At 37.0% G+C, this 21,056-nt stretch overlaps 1 protein-coding gene across 7 annotated transcripts in view; it reads left to right on the forward strand.

The window, feature by feature from the left end:
• The first annotated feature begins 5,063 nt into the window (after positions 1–5,063).
• PHF14 (PHD finger protein 14) overlaps positions 5,064–21,056 on the forward strand; it is a 201,133-nt gene continuing 185,140 nt past the window's right edge. For all 7 annotated transcript variants that reach the window (XR_011539053.1, XR_011539051.1, XR_011539052.1 and 4 more), the window contains exons 1-3: positions 5,064–5,495; positions 5,976–6,086; positions 14,133–14,938. Coding sequence is in view for 3 of the 7 variants with exons in the window: in XM_070615778.1 (XP_070471879.1) it covers position 5,495; positions 5,976–6,086; positions 14,133–14,938 (918 nt within the window). In the remaining 4 variants the exon portion in view is untranslated. The remainder of the gene's footprint in view (positions 5,496–5,975; positions 6,087–14,132; positions 14,939–21,056) is intronic.

Genomic DNA, 21,056 nt, shown 5'->3' on the forward strand with positions numbered 1-21,056 from the left:
CCTGTTTCCTTCCTTAGGTTAGGAAAGTTTTCAGTTATTATTTCTTCAAATAGATTCTCTGCCCCTTTATTTCTCTCTTCTTCTGGAATACCTATAATACAGAAGTTAGTATGCTTGATGTTGCCAATTCTTTGTTGAAGTTCTTACTGTGTTCATCTATTCTTCTCCCAACACCAGAGAGCATCCTTATGAATATTTGTTTGAACTCTTTGTCAGGTAGATTATTTCTGTTTCATTTAGTACTTTTTCTGGGATTTTGTCCTATTCCCCTACTTGGAATGTATTCCTTCGTCTTCTCATTTTGCCTCTTTCTCCATGCTTATGTGTATGTATTACATAGGTCATCTACATGTCCAGCTAATCTTGGACTGGTGGCCTTATGTAAGAGTTGTCTTATGAGACCTGGCAATGTGCTTCCCTCTTGTCACCAGTTCCAAGTGTTCCAGGAGTGTCCCCTGTGCAGGCTAAGTGTGTCCTTTTATGGCAGGATTGCTCTTTCTCCAGGTGCCCAGGGAGGCTAGGCACTCCCCTTGGCGGGCTGGTTGTAATTCTCAGCTATGTGTGGCTGCTATTTTTCCTTAAGTCACTTTACTGGGCCTGGGGAATCCCAGCACTGTTGGCTGCAAGGTCTAATAGCACATTCTCCTTGCAGTTTTTCTGTTAAGTGAGTAGGCCCCCAGTGTGGCTGTTTGCTAGGCCTAGGGGCTTAACAGTTGCTGTTGGTCTCAAGCCTGCAAGACTATTGTCAGCTCTCTCAGGGTTGCAGCTCTGTGGGTTCAGCCCCAGGCATTGGAGCACTCAATTGTTTCAGGCTTCCAAAGATGGCGTGTATCCCCTCTGTGTCCGTTTGAGAAGCACAAGTCTGCTAAAGCTTTCAGATCCCACTGCCTGCAGGGCCACACACTCCATCAACACAGTCCTGCCCCTTGCATGCACCCAACCTGCTGAATTGGACCCAGTCACCCCACTGCAGAGGCTGCACACACTCCACCAACTTAATGCAGGCCTGCCCCTTGCGCATGCCCTGCCTCACCGAGGCAGACCCACTCACCAGGTTTTGGAGGTTCCAGGCACTCTGCCTTTGCAGGTCCACTAGTTGCCCATGGGCTTGCTATTGGTTGGGGCCAGTCCCTAGGGTGGGCTGCCTGCCCTGGCTGAGCTAGATTAAATTGGTGCTCTAGTGGGTGGGGCAGACATCTAGGCTAACAGGCCAGGGGAAGAACTCCAATGGTGTCTGCCAGTGCCTGTGTCAGCATGCCTGTATTAGGTCACACTAATGGCTGCTGCCAGTGTCTCAGTCCCTGGAGAGGTCTCACCTCTCACTGAGATGCACCCAGAACCTGTCAGGTGAGTCTCTTTTCACCAAAGGACTGTGCACCTTTCTTTCTGGTGATTTTAGGTTACTTTCCAAAATGCATAAATTTGTTCATAGGCCCTTTAAGAGCAGGCTTTTTTTCCACTTATGTCTGATAGCTTTCCTGGGGGTATCCTCCATTGTAGTTAATAGCCTGCAAGGCCAGATATTATGACACTCCTCCATTGTGCTGAGTCCAAAAGCTGCTTATTGTGATAATGCTCCCCTATTCAGATGCCCCACTCCTCCAGGGAAGGCTGTGTAACTTAAGATTGCTCCCAACCAGCCATGAAGTGTCATAGCTAAAAGGTGTCTTTTTTCTGTCCAGGAAGGAATTTCTGCTTCTTCCACCTCAGTCAGTACTGTCCCTTGTTGTCAGGGTTCTTTTTATCCAGTTCTCAGTTCTGTCTTAGGGAGTAATTGTTTCAAGAGTAGTTGTAAATTAGTTGTGTCAGTGGGAGGAAGTGAGTTCTGAGTCTGCCCACACCACCATCTTAACACCATCACTCAGTCTCACTGCTTTTATCCACCTGTCTACATGAGGCTCTAGCCAGGGGAATTAGGCAAGAAAAAGAAATAAAAGTCATTCAGAAAAGCAAGGAAAAAGTTCACTTAATGTCATTTCCTGGAAGTTGCACATACCTTTTCTGCTAACATCCCATTGGCCAGAACTTAATTACATAACCACACATAACTCCAAGAAAGTTAGGAAAGTGATCTTTAGTTGAAAGCTTGTGTCTAGTTAAATTTTGAGGCTTTTATTTTGAAGAAGAAACAGATAATAAGTTTTGGGAGACAATTAACAGTCTCACATTTATTAAATGGAAATAAAAAATGCAATTAGCTATTTTTCAATTTTACTTTACTTTTCCCTTTTTCTTTCTTTCTTTTGCTCTTTCTTTCTTTGTTTCTTTCCTTCCTTCATTTTGCCTTTTTCTTTTTAACACATGGATTGCAAGGTTTAAAAAGATTGCTAATCTAAATGCAATATGGTCTTCTGGATTGGACCTTGGAATAGAAAAAGGACATTAGTGGGAAAGCTAGTAAACTCTGAATAAAATCTGAAGTTTAGTTAATAATATTGTACTAATGTTAATTTCTTAGTTTTGTAAATGTGCGATGGCTATGCAAGGTATTGACGTTAGTGGGAGCTGGATGAAGGGTACACAGGAACTCAATATTATTATGACACTCTTCAGTAAATCTAAAATTACTTCAAAGTTAAAAATTAAAAAAATAATTGCTAATACTCAGTGGCCAGGCATTTGGAAGATTGGAAAAAAAATCTCATTTTCTCTTGGTGGTAATATATGTTAGTACAACCTGTTTTTAGAGCACAATTAGGCATTATTTATTAAATATAAATGTGTTTATGCATTTTTACTCACAAAACCTACTTCTAGGAATTTCTTTTATAGAAACTTGAAAGCCAACTTTTGGAATCTCTCTTTTCCCTTTTAGGTAATTCATTATAGTTCCTCCTTATGAATCTAGGAGGTTGCTGGAGAGTGGAATGTTTGGTTTTATAATTTCAGAGGTAAGACAACCCATAGTATAGTTAATGTTTGAAGCAGAATGGAAGAAAAGTTCCCAGAGTGGAGTTGGTTAAATAACTAAATTGCTAGGCTTTTGATTGGAGGACTAACAGATCTGAAAGCCAATGGGGAGAATTCAGAATCAGATGCCACATCTGGATCTTGGGAAAATAAGTTATGAGAAGATGAGTGGCTTCCATTTGAGAGGGTTGCAGGATAACTTATCATTTTAGACAAGGAAGTACAAGAATGATCTTGAAAAGGAAGAGGGTTTACTAAGTAGCTTTTGAAGTTTTGAAATGGAAGTTCCTACAGTGCAATACAAAGGTTTAAGGGAGCACATAGCAGTGGTATTTTGGGTCAGCTGACTAGAGGTTCAAAGAGATTGGAAGGGTTTATATATTTAGCAGTGATGCAGGACACAGAAAAACGAGTTTGCAATATAGTTGGTACAATTACTGTTAGGGTGGAATGTGCTGACACATTCTCTATTGGAGAATCTGATTAGTTGTGCTCCCTTTCCTGGGCATTTGCACATATTCTTTCCTTGGTCTGGAGCACCTGTCTCCTTTTCTCCCTTCCCCAGGCCAGTTCAGACACTTTATGTCTGGATACAAATATAAGTTTCTCCAGGAAGCTTTCCTTGATTGCCTTCTCTTCTCTTTGCATGTGTACTTTTTCTCTGGTAGCTCCTTACACTATATATATAGCAATTGTTTGTTGACTTGTTTGTATGCTCAACTAACTTAAACACTGGCAGGGAAAAGACAACAACAGTCTTACAGAAAGTCCAGCCTTTATGTAATCATTCTTAAATTGTACTACATAAATATTTACTTGTTTTTCAAATTAAATATTATAAAATTTAATTCGTTTATAAAAGAACTCAACACGTGTCTTTAAAGAGCAAGCTACACTGCTACATTATATGATTTGATTCCTACACATTTAATTTACAATCTTTCATAACCCTCTATTTCCCCATGTTACAAATATTGCCACTGAAAGTTTATTTGTGGAATAAATGACTGAACTGAATCAGCTTCATCCAAAGCTTTCTCTATCTTTGATATATAAACATTTAAAAAAGTATTAACACTGCTTAAATTCTAACTTTCTTTTTTTTTTTGAGGAAGATTAGCCCTGAGCTAATTACTGCCAATTCTCCCCTTTTTGCTGAGGAAGACTGGCCCTGAGCTAACATCCATGCCCATCTTCCTCTACTTTATACGTCAGATGCCTACCACAGCATGGCTTTTGCCAAGTGGTACCATGTCCACACCTGATATCCCGAACTGGTAAACCCAGGGACGCCAAGAAGTGTAACTTGCGAACTTCACTGCTGCGCCACTGGGCCGGCCCCTCAAATTCTAACATTTTAATATTGTTTTAAAAAATAGTTAACCTGCATATGAATTAACGTGGCATATGAAACTGTTGAAGGACAGTCATATCTGGTTGTACATACTGTCCTCATGTTTTTATGGGTTTAAAACTTCTTCTTAAAAAATAAATTCCTTAGGTGAGACACACATTGTGAAATAATACACAATATACTTGTGAGAAGAAATATTTTCCCCTAGATGTATTCTCTTAGCAAAATGAAACACTCTGTACGTTTTATTTATGCAGAAATGTCTATCCACAGTATGATTGTAACAATAGTTAATTAATATAATTAAATAATTTTTTCTCTGTTAGAGTTGTAATTTTCAAAGCAGCGATCAAACAAGGTCTAATGCGATTGTCACATTACCCTCTGCCAGGAAATAAAATTTTCGCACATTCCAAGATATTTTAAGAGATTGAATTTATGGAAGCAGCAGGTAGAGTGTGGCTGTCGGCATTATTTCTGTTTTTTTGGTAGTGATTTGAGATAGCAAACGTCCCTTTACGGAAAGTCTATTCTGAGTAAACCTCTAAACAACAAAAATCAGAAATAAAAATTGGCCTCCCATGGATTTGGACTAAGGGCGGAGCCTCGGGCATCTGCGGGTGGTCCCGCCCAGGGGCTGAGAGGGCTTGCTGCTCCCGCTCGGCACTACTCGGACGCTCTCGGCTCCCGCTCGGCTCTGTTCGCGTCCTCCTCCCGGCGCACGCGCTGTGGGCTCCGGCTGGCCTTAGGGCCGCGCTTTGCCTTCGGTTTTCACTTCCTTCTCGTCAGAGCTGTATCCGGGTCGTTGCTTTCCCTATTGTTTCAGGCAACCGGCCTCGGACTGTGCAAAATCTGGGTCTTTTGTTGCTTCTGGTGCAGGCTAATAAAGTTTTTCTTTCTTTTATTTTTTTCTAACCCTTTTAACGGGGGAAATTAACCCCCCTGGGCCGCCGGGTTGGCCGCGCTGCTGGGCCGAAGGGAGCCTCTGGCCAGGGAGCGCCGAGGGAGGGGGCGCGAGCTGCCGGGCCGGTTCTGCGGGGACCCGGGGGCGGGGGGGCGGGAGGGGACCGCGGGGCTGCGCCTGGGGCGCCCCGGGCACTCGGCGGCGCCGCCGATTTTAAATAGCATCTTTCGGACCTGTTTCCGCGGTCTCGGTCCCCGACCTCGGCGCTGCCTGGGCTCTCGCAGCCTCTCCCTAGGTCTCTTCCAAACGACCACCTCGGATTCCTTAGTAAGTGTGTCGGAGGCCTCTGCGGGGAGAAAGGTTCACTTCAGCCCTTCTAGAAGTCGGGGCGGGCGGGAGCAGGGAGGGGGTGGGAGGGTCCTGCGGGAAGCTGGTCCCTACGTGGACGCTACCCTTCCATGGTCCGCGGGAATGAAGACGGCTTGTTTTCTTCCCTGGGCTTTGCATTTTCTTTATGTTGACTGTTAACGGTGTCTGAGTGAGGGATTACAAGCGAGTCTCAGAAACATCACAAGATGTGCAAGCGGGTCAGCTTGGATTTTGGCCGGCCTGGGTTCGCGTTTGCCGCATCCTGTGGCTGGAGCTGCTCATGGAGCTGCCCGGCCCTCCCCAGCTCTCGTTTCCACCACAGCCTTCCCCGACACCTTTTGCTGAGAGATGAGTTAGACAAAGATTCCTTGCACGAGGTCATCTGTACCTGTGCTTGCTGTGATTATGAATGACGGTGTCATATTTTTCTCTTAACAGTGGATCGCAGCTCCAAGAGGAGGCAGGTGAAGCCTTTGGCAGCTTCTCTGCTAGAAGCTCTCGATTATGATAGTTCAGATGACAGTGATTTTAAAGTTGGAGATGCCTCAGGTAAATGTTGCCTTCTCTCTTCCCTTTTCCCAGCTTTCTGGAGTTGGCCTTATTTTCAGACACTTTTTTTCAAGAATCGGTTTTGATTAAATTGCCAATTTAAAGTTAAAGCACATAAACCTCATTTATTTTGTGCATTTGATTTCCCACATTTCCCTAAGATCCTATCGCTAGATCTTACCATTGCCTCTGTTTTTGTTGATGACTTACTCAGGTAGTTAGCAGGCAGAGAAGGACTTATTCCAAAGATGCAAAAACATTTTCTCTAGTCTTTATTTTAAAATATGTTTATGCTTAGTTTATGGATAGAGGGAAAAAGATCGAGAGAGATCCCGAAGTTGAATAATATCCTGAGAATAGTGTGAGCCATGAACAGCCCATGAACAGGATTCTTCTCTTTTCAGATCACTTGGCACCCTGTGTGGGGACTTTTGCTTTTTGTCTATTAGCTCCCTTGCTGGAATAAAATTGACCAGAGTAAAAAGTTGTACTTTGTGGTAGTTGCTGGATCTTATGGATTGGGCCTTTCAAAAATTTCTGAGGTATAAAGCATGCATACCTGCTCATTATATCTTGTGATTTTGAAAACAGTGAACTTTTTAAAAAGCTCGTATATTTGCATTGTACAAAATTGGAAAACATAGAAGAGTGTATTTTTCCTTTTATCTTCTGTTTATTGTACCATATATATATACATATATATAAAGATATATACAATTTTAATTGCAGGAATCTGAGAAATGCATACAAATTATGTTTAAATATTTGTCAAAAATACTAAACCACACGTGAACAGTAAAAATTGCTTATAATTCTGCCCCTTTTGGTGGAAATTTAAATAAAGTGAAAAATAAAAGCCCTTCTAATTTCATCCCTTTAATGGTTTTTAAATATTCTTCCAAAGAGTTTTCTCTGCTTAGTCATATCTCTTTCCTTTCCTCTGGTTTTTGTTTTTTTTCCTGCTAGGGATAGTAGGAAGGGATGAAATTAGGTTGTGTTGTGTTACTCTTTTGCTTTTAATAGCATCAACAAGCAGAGTTTGCGTAGTTATTTACTGAGAACTTTTTATTTTTGTAACCGTATTTAATTTTTACAATAACTCAGTGAAGGAGATAGTGTTTTACAGATAGTGTGGGGCTGAGTTTAAAGAATTTGCATGAGGTCACTCAGGCCCCAGTGCATCTAATCCATGTCTTTTGACTCCAACATTTATAATCTTTTCACTGCTTAGATCCTAAAAGTAGATAAACATAATCTTAAACTGAAACTAGGATATTGTGGTAACTAATTGAGGACACTCCCAGTTGTCAGGTTAATCTTAAGTTTTTTTAACCTTTGCCTCTCAGCACTTTCCTGTCCTATTTAGTCGATTCACTGATGTTTGGTACTTCCAGAGAAGGGAAAGAAAAGGGAAGGAAAGGGAGGTAAAATCCAAGCCTATGTTAGTTCTCTTGGTGAAAACCTTGGCAGATAAGAATCTTGGCTAGAATATAGTTTTGGTTTGTTACGGTTGAGTTTGTAAACTGTGGCAAAAATAGCTGGGTCTCAGAAGTTATGGTTTATTTGAATACCGTTGTGGGAAAAACTCCAAAGCTTAATTTCTGTATTTCATCATTATTTTTGTGACAATAAATCCTGACTTTGTAGATAAATTTTTTCTTATTGTGTATTGAGATGGGGTCATTCACAGGTGTCACCTCTCTTTGCAAGGGTTAAAACAGTCTTATGATACAAACTACCTTCTCAAAATAATTTTTGGTGTCAAAATGTTGCTAACCATGTTAAATCTTAATCAGAGTTGATGGGAATTATCTATTTTTTGTGAACAGTGGTAGGATGAGTTTTGTTAGCCTGATAGTTTTGGGAAAAAATCTCCTAAAAGAACTCAAAAACGTGTGTTTTCTGTTCCCTCTTGTCATAATACCTAGTCTGCTGTACTTATAATTTACTTCCCTGGCCCCTGGGGAGCTTAAATTTTTGACTCAAAGGTCACAAATTTATCTGTGTAGTTCTTGATATGTTACTGTAGATAAGAGGTTAGTAGAAAATGATTTCGTTTAAAGTAGTAGTCAGTAGAAATTGAATGATATTTTCCATTCTTGGTTAAAGTCTGTTGGTGTTCCTTGTAGCTGAGATGTTTGCTTACTCTAGATTAACAGTGTTTCCTGTTTCACTCCTTCCTCTTCTTTGCCTGAGATATTGGACTCTTACAGGAAATAAGTTATTAGACTTATCACTGGTTTCAAAAATGTTGAAGTTGTGGAATCTCAACGCTTCTTATGAATAGATTCAACTGGAGGTGGAGAAATAGTAGCTAAACATCTGTCTAATTATAGCTTCTTTCAAACCAATCTCTAGAAACGACTTACTGAATGAACTGCTGACTTCCTTAGAATTTAATGTTAAAATGGTTAGATTGGTTGGCCTCAATTTTTGTTAATTGGATTCTGTGCATCACTTTCTTAGGATCTTCATTTTGAAATCTAAATTCTCACTACAAAACTTTATATTTCTGTTTGACTTGAAGAGTAAATATGGACAATTCTGAAAAGGTATTATATTCAACGCCCTTGCGGATAAACATAATTTTATTCATGTACTTCTCAGATGATAAAATCGAAAAAGATAAATATTTCTCAAAAATGACCTGCCTGTAAGATAGGCAAGTGATTATTGACAGTTAATAATCATAAGCCTCTAAGTTTAGACAATTATGAATTGAAAATAGATCATCTTTCGTTTTATCTCTAGTGTGAAAGTAGAGCTATGGCGCTCATTTTTGATTGAGGACAGTCAATAAATAAATTTTAAAATTACTAAGTCCCAAAATGGGGTATAAGTGTATTAGAATTATGGTGATAACCACCAGAAGAACCATATGCAGAAATGGTAGGTGGAACTATAAGAATTTACAGTTTTATAGGTCTAAAACAGTAAATTATTGGCAGTTTCATGGTTTGGTCTAGCTAAAGTGGTTATGTTTGAGACTTGAATCTAGGATTGGGGATCGGATAGCTTACATTTAGCGATCTGCTATATAAATGGAATGTTTTTGAAGATAAGTGCATTTATTACTTTTATTAAACAAGACAAAATAGCAATGCTGTGTCTCCCCCAACTCCCTGACCAAAGTAAGATGGGTAACTTTAGATCTTGAGCTGTAGTTAGTTTAGTTAGGCCAAATTGCCAGAAAAAAATCGAACCGGAAGAGTCAGGCTGAGTCTTTGCTTTGGTAGTATTGTGTACTTCTGACTTGGGCTAAGTGGATCAAGATATGTTCATTGACCATCTGTGGTTTTGTTTAAAAGCACTTTTCTGGATGTTATGATGAATTCACAGGGAAATAGTGATAATATTAGAATAATTAAATAAAATAATAGCTAGATGATACAGGGCATGATTGATCACTTGTGTAGTTCAAGTCTTTCGAAGGAGATGGGACTACTTTAGGCTAGATTGATCTAGAACAGTTCATTGAGGAGATAATTGTTAAACTAGGAACTGAAAAAGAAGCACTCTAGGTGGGGAAACATTAAGTATTCGAAGTGTGGAGGCTGGAAAATGTCATTTATATTTGGGGATCAGCATTAAGTGAAAGAATAGTAGAAGAGAAGAGCGTGGGAAAGTAGAATGAGGTCAAATTGGGGCCTTATGTGCTAGACCAGCGTTTCTCAGTCTCACCTCTTGGCACTTTGTGTTGGTTAATTCTTTGTTATGGAGACTTATCCTGTGTATCATAGGGTGTTTAGCAGCATCCCTGTGTTCTGCTTACTAATTGCCAGTAGCATCTTCCCTACCTTCCCCTTAGCTCCCTGCCCTTTTGTGGCAACTGTTGTCTCTAGACATTGCAAAGTGTCCTTTGTGGGACAAAAATTGTCTCCACTTGAGAACCACTCGTCTAGATTTACCCAGAAAATGTAAGATGACACAGCTGGGTGTAGAGTCAGAAGTAGAGGATGAGTTTCATTGACTGATTGACTTTTTTAAAGGAGATATACAGGATTAGTCAGAAATGGCCCCAAGATGATAACTGAGTAACCAGTAGACTGGTGATCTCTTTATCTGTTGTGTATATTTATCGTACTAATCACTTTTGCACTACATCAATGAATAGAATACAGCATGTGTCGATTAATGGTAGGGATGCAGTCTGAACAGTGCATCATTAAGCAATTTCCTCTGTGCGAACATCATAGAGTGTACTTACACAAACCTAGAGGATACAGCCTAATACACATGTAGCCAATATGGTGCTAATATCATGGGACCACTGTCATATATGCAGTCCCTTGTTGACTGAAACATTGTTTGGCAGCTCATGACTGTAGGTAAATAATTAAGGTTGATGAACAAAGATGATTCTTTGTATTGCAAAGCTAACATAACATTCTGAATTAAAGTATACTGATTTTATCATTTAATATTTATTATGGGGAGCTTAAGCATTGAATATTATGAAGAGATTTTTGAAGGTTGGTTTTTTAATTCTATAACTGTAAAAAATTCCTTAACTGTCTTTTAGTTGAAATAGCTCCTGCTTGGGGAGATTTTGATATATTGTATGTTTAGGAAAGTTACCTTTTAATTGAATAGAAAGTAGGGATTTCAATTTCAGAGATTTTCTTTTCTAACATAAAAAATTTTGTTGTAGACTTGAGAATTAACTCTGTCCTTAGGCCTAAGATAGCTGTAGTTGAAGTATCTGGCTTATTTCTCTATTACATTTTGTTTTTTTAAGGATGTGAGAGTGAAGAATTTGGAACATGGCACAGAGTCATTATTTGAATTTGTGGTAATAGGAAATTTTTCTTTGCAGCCTACAAAAATATAATAATAGATCACCAAGGACTCTGATTTTCTCATTGTCACTGTTAGCAGGCTATGCTAATAACTAAATATTATCTCCATCCCTCAAGTGCATATGTATCAAAAAGACATGATGACTAATCAGATGAAGTTATTTTTCAGAGATCAAAGAAAGATAAGATTTGATACATTGCTGATGCCTGCAGTTGGTATATGGATATGTGTTATATTTGGAGAATGAAGGGTTGGATAAGCTACTAGGATTTGGATTTGTGGAATAAACTCAGATTCTTCTAATAATACGTTAAAAAATGTAAAGCCTTTAAATCTTTTTTTCTAATTACTCTATTCAGGCATGATTACAAAACAAAAACAGAATCAAAGAGTATCAATTTCCCTATATTTTTAAAAATAATTGATTGGCATTGGCACCAACAACCAAAACAAAATTGCAGAAATTCCTGACATTTTGTAAAACTTTTCAAGTAATAGCAAAGTTGGATTGGTTTCAGTTTTGATCAGTACCCACGTTTGTGCCCAGTTAATCTTACTTTTGTATCTACTGTAAGTTTTTATTGGTAAAAGTTGTTAGGAGTACGTTTTATTTTATTTTATTTTATTTTAAATTTTTTATTTTTCCCTTTTTCTCCCCAAAGCCCCCCGGTACATAGTTTTATATTCTTCGTTGTGGGTCCTTCTAGTTGTGGTATGTGGGACGCTGCCTCAGCGTGGTCTGACGAGCAGTGCCATGTCTGCGCCCAGGATTCGAACCAACGAAACACTGGGCCTCCTGCGGCGGACCGCGCGAAGTTAACCACTCGGCCACGGGGCCAGCCCCTAGGAGTACATTTTAGGTACTTCTACAAAGGCTTTTAGAAGATTGATCCAGAAGAAAAGTACCCTTTCTCCATCTCCTGGCTCTCTTAATTATGGCATTGCTTGCAAGATATTCCAGATTTCTTTAGTCAGTATGCACAGAGATCCTTCTTTGCCTTAAAAGTATTTAGTCAACTCTGCTTGTTATTTATTAGATCCTTATCTAAAAATATCTGGAAATTATTATTATTTTTTTTACCAGAGGTAGTTTTTCTTGGTAGTGTGGGTTTAATTGTCTTGCTTGGTATAAAAAAATCATAATTTTCTTATGATTTGTAGAGCTGTTGGCCTGAAAAGAAGTCATCAGTTTGTGAATGATACTGGGTCCACACTCTGTTTGAAATCCACAAATCCAAATCAGAAATCCAAAGGTGTTTCCTAAGTTTGGCACAAACTTATTTGATGCTAAAACCTGACTGGGACTGATAGAGTTTGTTTGTAGTGTTTACGTATCGTACTTGTAAATATTCATGCTTTTCACTACAGGGATGTTTGATTATAGGATAGTACCATAAACCTCCCTGGAGGTGGTATTGTAATATATTGTGTATACACCATGCTGCCCTTCTAAAATCTGAAAAAAATCCAAATTCTGAAACACATCTGGCTCCAAAAGTTTCAGATAAGAGACTGTTGACTTACATGATATTGCTCTTCTGTCTTTTGCAAGATTGTTTAGGATGAGAATATTTTTTTGCAACAGTCCTGAATAAGCTGTGGCTACTGCCTGATAATCTTGAGATTGACGGTGATTTTGTAGGATCAGTCAACATCTGCTAAATGTTAGTCCTTATTTTTTATGTGATTTAAAACTCGTAGAATTTTTTTTTAATCAACCATTTGTAAAGGATTTCTGAGATATTTTAGACACCAGATACTAATTATAGACAACTTTGTTTAACTTTGCTTACTTTTAATGCCCAGTTAATTATAGTGGTTAAGGCTGATTGAGTTAACAGAAATTAAAATGGTGTGGAAGCATGGACTTTTTTCACCATTTTATTATTACCCTTTTCTTGGTTATAGGTGCAAAAAATTCATCACCCTACAGATTTTACTATTGCTGTTGGCCACGACCTGATATGACTGGTTTGTTTCCCACTTTCTCCTGCTCCCCTTCCTTTTTTCTCCTCCCCTTTATACCCCTCTCCAAATATTTTATTTTATTTATTTATTTTATTTTTCCTTCTTCTCTCCAAAGCCCCCGGTACATAGTTGTATATATTTTTAGTTGTGGGTCCTAATTGTGGCATGTAGGATGTCACCTTAGCATGGCTTGATGAGCGGTGCCATGTCCGTGCCCAGGATCTGAACCTGCAATACCCTGGGCCACCGAAGCAGAGCACACGAACTTAACCACTCAGCCATGGGGTGGCCCCATCTCCAAATATTTTAGCTGTTTATTTATTTGATTAGGTGTAAAGAGGATTAGAAGGTTACTGGATAGTGTTGGGCTAAGAGGGCCTGGGTTGCCCTAGGCAGGAAGGGAAGAAACTTGCTGGAAAGCTTTTAGTCTTGCCTGAACTCTTTAGTGTCCTTAGCCTATCTTTTTAGTGACTGCTGTGGTTGCTCTTTTCCAAGATGGATTTGTTTTTAAAAATTCGTTAATTTCTTTCATTCTAGGTGCTATAGTAGTTACGGCCTAGAATTTTAGGAAGTTTAGGTGGCTCTTTTATTGATATGAACAGTAAGTATCCTAATAAACAGGAAAATTGGTAATTTCTCTTGCAACTTCCATTTTCTGTGCCATTGCTGTTGTCTCTTTTCACCTGTGTACTTGGTACTCCTAAAATTAATTGGTACATTAGGAATGTGGTACAAGTTGACTTTCAAAAATATCTGCTCATTTTTGCTGGGTAAAGAGTGAAATAAATAAAATGAAGTTTTTTGGGCCCGATTTTTCTTGTTCTGAATGTGACTCAATGCTTGTAAGTCCATATAGTTTCTGAAAGGAAGATGTAAGGGAAGAAGAATTTGGTCTGTATTATGTTATCATTAAGTTAAAATCAAGTGCCCAATTTAAAAAGAAGCATATTTACTTTTAGAAAAAAATTGCCTCTAGGGCACCAAATATAGTATGAGCTATGTGACACGAAATAGTGCTCCTTGTTGTAAAGCATATTGTATTTAGAATTACATATATTCATCTTCATTAGTGCTATATTGTACTAAACCCATTATGCCAACTTCATCGATTTATTATTTAATCAGGTTGGGAATGTCTACCATTCTTTGACTTAAATTTGTTTATATTGTTTTGCAAGTTATTCACAAATTTTGGTGGTTTCATTTGTGTCAGCGTTGTGTGTGTGTGTGTGTATGTATATACATATGTGTGGTTTTTTTTTCTCATATTTTCAACAGATTCTGAAGGGAGTGGTAATGGAAGTGAAGATCCCTCAAAGGACAGTGGAGAAGGTTCCTGTAGTGATTCTGAAGAAAATATTTTAGAAGAAGAACTGAATGAAGATATTAAAGTAAAAGAAGAACAATGTAAAAATTCTGCAGAGGAAGAAATACTGTCCTCAGAAAAACAGTTAATTAAAATGGAAAAGAAGGAAGAAGAAGAGAATGGAGAAAGACCTAGAAAGAAAAAGGAGAAAGAGAAGGAGAAAGAAAAGGAAAAAGAGAAGGAGAAAGAAAAAGAGAAAGAAAAGGAGAGAGAGAAGGAGAAAGAAAAAGCAACAGTACCTGACAGTGTGGCTGTTTCTGCTACTTCCACTACACCAGCCACAAGTCCTTCTGCTGTTAACACATCTCCTTCAGTCCCCACTACCACGACCACTACAGAGGAACAAGTCAGTGAGCCAAAAAAGTGGAACCTTCGTCGAAACCGACCACTTTTGGATTTTGTTTCCATGGAAGAGCTGAATGACATGGATGACTATGACAGTGAAGATGACAATGATTGGCGACCTACTGTAGTAAAGAGAAAGGGAAGATCTGCATCTCAGAAAGAAGGAAGTGATGGAGACAATGAGGATGATGAAGATGAGGGAAGTGGGAGTGATGAGGATGAGAACGAGGAAGGCAATGATGAAGATCATAGCAGCCCCGCCAGTGAAGGGGGTTGCAAGAAGAAGAAGAGTAAAGTTCTTAGCAGAAACAGTGCTGATGATGAGGAACTGACCAATGATAGCCTGACACTATCTCAAAGCAAGAGTAATGAGGTAGACCAACCCAATTTTTATGATATCTGTCTGTCTGGGGAAAAGGGAATTCTTCTCTAAACCGTTCTACCCGTTACATTAAGTGGCTTCCTTGAAATCCTATTTATAGACAGCTATGGGAGTGAATGAGCACCCTAACTGTAACATTTATTCATTTGGTCAACCAACCTTTACTGAGTATCTGCTATTTGTCACCGTTCTCAAGGAACTCACAGTCACCGTCCTCAAGGAGCTCACAATCTATATATTTAGAGAAGTATTTTTATATCAATAGACTTGGGAAATGGTAGAGTTTTCCTTTCTCCTTTCTCTTCTCTCACCCCATTGTTCATAAGACTGCTGAGTGGTGCTAAGTGGATTATGAAAACAAAAGTCACCTTTCTTTCAACTTAGTTATATCTATATCCACATACAAATTTAGACTTAGAATACTTTAAAGCAGGGCAACAAACAGCATAATGATTGTCTCAGACTTTTAGAGATTCGTTTTAAAGGTTAATTCCTTTACTGGTTCTAGCAGCTATCATCTGAATAGTCACCAAATCTTTGCTTTAGATGTATGGTAGTAAATACCAACTGTATGTTTACATATATTTAGTGAATAGATTCTCTCTACAAAGAAATGAAAAAAAAAAGCAAACATTTCTATCATAAAACTACAGTAATGATTCAGTTCTTCCACTTGAAGTTCTACTACCAAAAGTTAGGTTTATCCATTGGGCCCAAGATGCAACATTCAAGACTCTTCAGTCAAACACATTTGTGTCTCTTGTCTGTGTGTTTATGTATATGTTTTTCTTCAAAAGGAAGATTGAGTTGTTGTCTTACATGTAGATGTACCTGTTACATCACATGTAGAACTATAATAAGTCTGTCATTTCCGTTAATGTGTTCATAGTCATGAAAATTCACTTCTTTATCAAGCACTTATTTTTTGTTTTTTCTTATTGAAATAGATTAAGCTGGTAGAAAGATTTTCCTTCTGTGCTTTGTTCTTTTACATTTCTTCTGCTTATAAGTTTTACATAGCAGTGATTATCTGTTTCAAGAGCATTTCTTTTAAAAATTTGACGTTTTCGTACTAAAGTAATGTATAGCAGGCTAGGCAGGGTTATATGTCAGTGGAGATGAAACAGGAGTTTATCTTTTAGATCATAAACATTGGTTAACTTTTAGGTTGCCCACGTTCATGTGAAGAATGTTGCCTACTCCAGTGCTGTCCTAATTCTTACCTTTATGTAAAGGAAAACTGTCATTTGGAATACAATATGGTTTTTATCATGATATAGCACAGGCAGTTCCCTATTCCCAATGCCAGCTTAGGGAGATAGAAGTATGGAAAATCTAATTGTTTATATTTGATTTAGGCGTGTATCCAGTTTATTTTATAGCATTTAGTAATCTCTATCCACTAAATAAGTTTACCTTTGGCAGCATCACTTCTTTACTTCATTTTTGTTAGCCTGACATTCACAAAAGTAGTCTGGCTAATGATAGAGGCAATGTGGATTAGATTTAGGCTAAGGTGTGGTAAACACCTGCATGTGTTTAGAAACTTACCATGTAAAGTGTATACATTACCCATTTGTTAATTATCTGTAATACATAATGTATTGCTTAAGAGATAGTAGACTTTTCTTTATGATGCATTTAAAGGCCACATGTACTGTTTAGTTTTTTCCTACCAGAAGAAACTAGTAAATAATGGGTCTTTATATATTTAGGTTAACAGTCCAAGGGAATACTATTCCAGAGCATTTCTTGGAAAAGTGCCGTGATAAAGTTGGCAAGAAGTTTCTTCTTACAGTAGCTAAATTAATTCCTCGTGTTAATTTATATTAATTTTCCTTTTGCTCTACCCTATGCAGAAATGTAAAGCTTACAGAAAGTTAATTTTCCTGTAGTAATATTCTACCTGAAGGCTTGATAACTGTTTTTTTCTCCAAGACTATTGTTCAAACTCTTCAATAATTTTTGATGATTCTAGTTCTATGTAAATGTCACTCAAATTAGATATTAAATTTTAATAAAAAACTGATCAATTGAGATTATTGTTTCTAAATTTCCTATTGATCTTATCTTGATTTTATAAAAAGATGACTAATGGTAATCCTTGTTGCCTTATGACCAGTGTTTGTATCTTAATCTTCCTGGTTATTTTAGGTGGTGATACCTTGCCAAGCATCCATTAGTTAATACATATGTATTTGATCATATTTGAAGTTTTATTTTTCTCTGCTTTGACTTTAAATTTTCAAATACTACTTTGTAGTAGACACACCTGAAAACATGGCTTTGAAAATACATAATAGAATTATATTATATTTGGTTTACAAGCAGATAAAGTTTTTTCGGGGCCACTATGTCAAGTGTTCTTTTATGGAAATGAAATGATGTTGGGCATCATTGAAATGATGCCCAGAAACTTTCATAATTTTGAAGTTTCTTAGGGGAGTTGTGATATTTTTTGAGCAGGGGTTCTTTTATAAGTGTTGACTCTTAATAGCCTTAACATGCCTATGCCATACGTCTTGAAATACTGTAGAGCAGTGGTTCTCAAACTTTTTGATCTCAGGACCCCTTTATGCTCTTAAAAAATTATTGGGGACCTCAATTATTATGTAGGTATCTTTTGATATTTACCACTTCAAATTAAAAGTCAGGTATTTCAAAAAATGAGACATACAGAAGAGTACACAAGTTGTCAGATGGATGACATCGTCCCATGTCATATCCCTTCTAGAAAACTTCACTGTATACCCATGAGAGAAAGTGAAGAAAGCAAGTAACTTTCATATTATTATGAAATAGCCTTTACCCTGTGAACCCTCTGAAAGAGAATTCCTCAGACCACACTTTGAGAAATACTGTTGTGGAGTTGGGTATTTGATAACCTGCATTTTTTGCATATGGGCACTTGCCTGTGCTGATGGCATTATGGCATTTTTTGAATTTAGTGCAGTCTGAACAGTCCCAATGGAATATGGTTATATGTGTTTTTCAAGCTTTTATCTTGAAGCTTTTGAGATTCTCTAAGGTTATCTTGTCTTTTAGTTTTCTGAAGTAAATTTTTTGGGAGAGCTGTGTAGCATTTTCAGAGAATGGTTTTCATTTTTAGGACTTTGAAACTAGAGCTTTAGATGAGAATTAATATATGACAGAAAATTGTATCAGTAGAAATTTTCAGATGGAAATATTTTTTCATAGAAGGCTGTTATGTTAAATGGATTAGATATCTTGCCATGTGAAGAAATGGTAGTTGTCATCTGATTTTTGCTAATTAAAATGTAAAAATTTTGCCAAAATTTATAAATAGCCACTTCTGGTGGGGACTTCTGACTTATTAATCAATTTCCTTTTTTATACATTTCAAAATAAAAAAATTGCTCTCAGGCCTAAGAAATATCAATCTGTACCATTGTACAAAAATTACTGGAGAGTCTTGAGAATTTAACCATCTTTAAAAACTTAGAGGAGGAACTGTTGGTCAAACTTTTGGTATACTAATTTTTTCTCATCTTTGGAGCAATAGGATTCTTTTAATTCTGGTTTTATGTGAGGTGTGCTGGAGTTTCCTTCTATTAAACCCACATAATTTAGAAGTTATCCTGTTATATATATTATTATAATCATCTTTGTGGAATACATATATAAGTGAACACTAAACATATTTTATACCTGTGGAGAGCACTGGGCAATATTATCATTTTCTGTGTAAATTTTAAATCCCAGGGGAAAAAGGTGAAAATAATTTTCTATAGTATTGACTTATTCCTATAGTGCCCCATTTGATCTTATAATTACCATTAGATTTCATTAAATTATACTTTAATAGAATATTCTAGGTGATACTCGAGGCATTCAAAACCCATTTATCCAATTTCTGTTTTTATATAAAAATCATATTTTCAAATGATATATTTTGTAGTAAAAACTTTAGCTTAACTATTTTCTCCAGAAACTTGAAAAATGATATACATCTTCTGAAATATGCTAATAAAAATTGATACTAAATTGGCTTTTATGTTCTGCTAAGTGTGCTTAAACCCGTGTTTGATCTCTGAAAGACAACTTAGAGCATAACTTTCTGAGAGAATGTGTTATTTAGACTTTCCCATTGAAGCATTGTCTGTCAGCCATTTGGTTAGGATAATGTAGTTTCCCTCTGTTTGTATTACATTCTAGTAAAAATCTCAAATGATGGGGATCAGAGAGCCAGAAATACAAGTTAATTTTGTTTTCTCTCCCTCTAAATGATAATATATGTAGAGAGAAATTGTATAGCGTTCTAATTTAGACATTTACTGTTTTTCTCAGCAAAATGGAGAAATTGGAAACTAATGGAATTAGAGCCACCTGCTGCTACTAGTTTTTCTGACCCATAGAAGTTTATTTATTTCCCACATGGGTAAACCTTTTTTTCAAGGACTGATTAGTTGTAATTCCTCCAGAGGAGTATTGGCAGAGCCCATAAACGTGAGTAGCCTCTCAGTCATCAAACTCAGGTTGTTCACTAGGTTTTTTTCTAGTCTGTGATTTTTTAACTTCCATGTGGTATTCTAAGAAAAAAGTATTTTTTGGACTTACCATGGGAAAATATTTAAAGCAGCAGTGCTCATTGAGTCTTATAATTTTTGTCTTGGGAGTTCCAAGGAAGATTCCCCAGGGTAATAAATGGTTTCTCTTCTTGAACCACCTACCAGAAATAACAGAGGAAAGGAGAATGGGACTGAACATTTGAGTACCAAGCATGTATCGGGAACATTTTTGACATAGATTTTCTTCATAATTCTTACTCCAACCTCTTGAAATAGATAGTATTTTTATCATCCAATTTTACGGATGAGAAACTGCAGCTTTGAGATTCAACAGCTTTTAAGTGAGAGCTGGGAATGAAACCCAAGAACATTTGACTTTAAGTCAAATGCTGTTACGTTGAAGCATGGCTAATGGGATGGAAACCTAGGCAGATTTTTGTTTTGCTCACTGTACCAAAGTAGTATAAAATGTGAGTTTTCTTTTTAGAAAGTGTTTACCTTTATTTGCTAGCCATGTCCAAAACCTCTAAACTATTTTGTTTGGTTTTATAACAAAGAGGAGCAAAATATAAAATTTTAAAGTACTAGAATTCTCAAGAGAAATGACATTGCCTCCTTGTTTACTTTTGTATTCTTTTCTGATTTGTTTTGACAGACCAGCTACAAGTTTAGATGTATTACACAGAAAATATATTTCAAGAATGTTATTGTGACATTCAAGTGTCATTCAATTGTCATTTACAAATTGTTATTGAAATGGTGCCTCTAAAGGTTACTTTTGGATATTGGTCAGTTTAAAAGAATATAAAATTATGAAAAACATTAATATGAAAATATGTTGAATGTATGATAGGGAAGTAATTTATTTTGTTTCCGAATATGGTTAGGTTCTTAAATAGACTCAAGTGCCGTCTTTTACTATATGTAATACTAAGCCAAATCTGTTCATTATCTTGTTAATTTATTTAAAGTTTAAATCTATGATGCAGAAAGTTTAAAAGAAGCCATTTTGTCCCTTTCTTGAAATTTTATCTTTTTGTATTTATTTATTAATACATCTCCCTTTCTCCTTTTATATTATAATTAGGTATCTCTATTATCAGTTTACACTAGACATTTCTTGACATAAACCTAATAGAGTACTCTGACTCTTCTAGCAGCTAGTCAGCTGGGTCTGTTTTTAGATGGTTTTCTGTACCTGTATACACAGATAGACCTATGCGGGCTCTCATGGGTCTATCAGCCAGTAGTTTGATGACCCTGCAACTATTGAATTCCCCAGCATGTAAGGAGTATAGAGTCTGTAACTATGCTTTCACATACATACTCACTTATATGTTATCTTGAATTGATTTTTTCCTGTTTAATATATGTGTGTCTTGTCTCCCCAAGGTAGGATTATAAGCTTCCTAATTGTAGGAGCCATGTCTTACACTTTTTAAACCCATATATAGGATTAATAATTACTTGTGGGTTAATTTTTGCTTTCTCTTAGTGTAAAGGGTCAGACTATAATCCAGAATGGCAAACAGATGAAGATTTGTTAGTTAACTGCTTGCTTTTTCATTTCCTAGAGGTGA

This window comes from Equus przewalskii, chromosome 4 (assembly GCF_037783145.1).
Source record: "Equus przewalskii isolate Varuska chromosome 4, EquPr2, whole genome shotgun sequence".
Taxonomy (NCBI): Eukaryota; Metazoa; Chordata; class Mammalia; order Perissodactyla; family Equidae; genus Equus; species Equus przewalskii.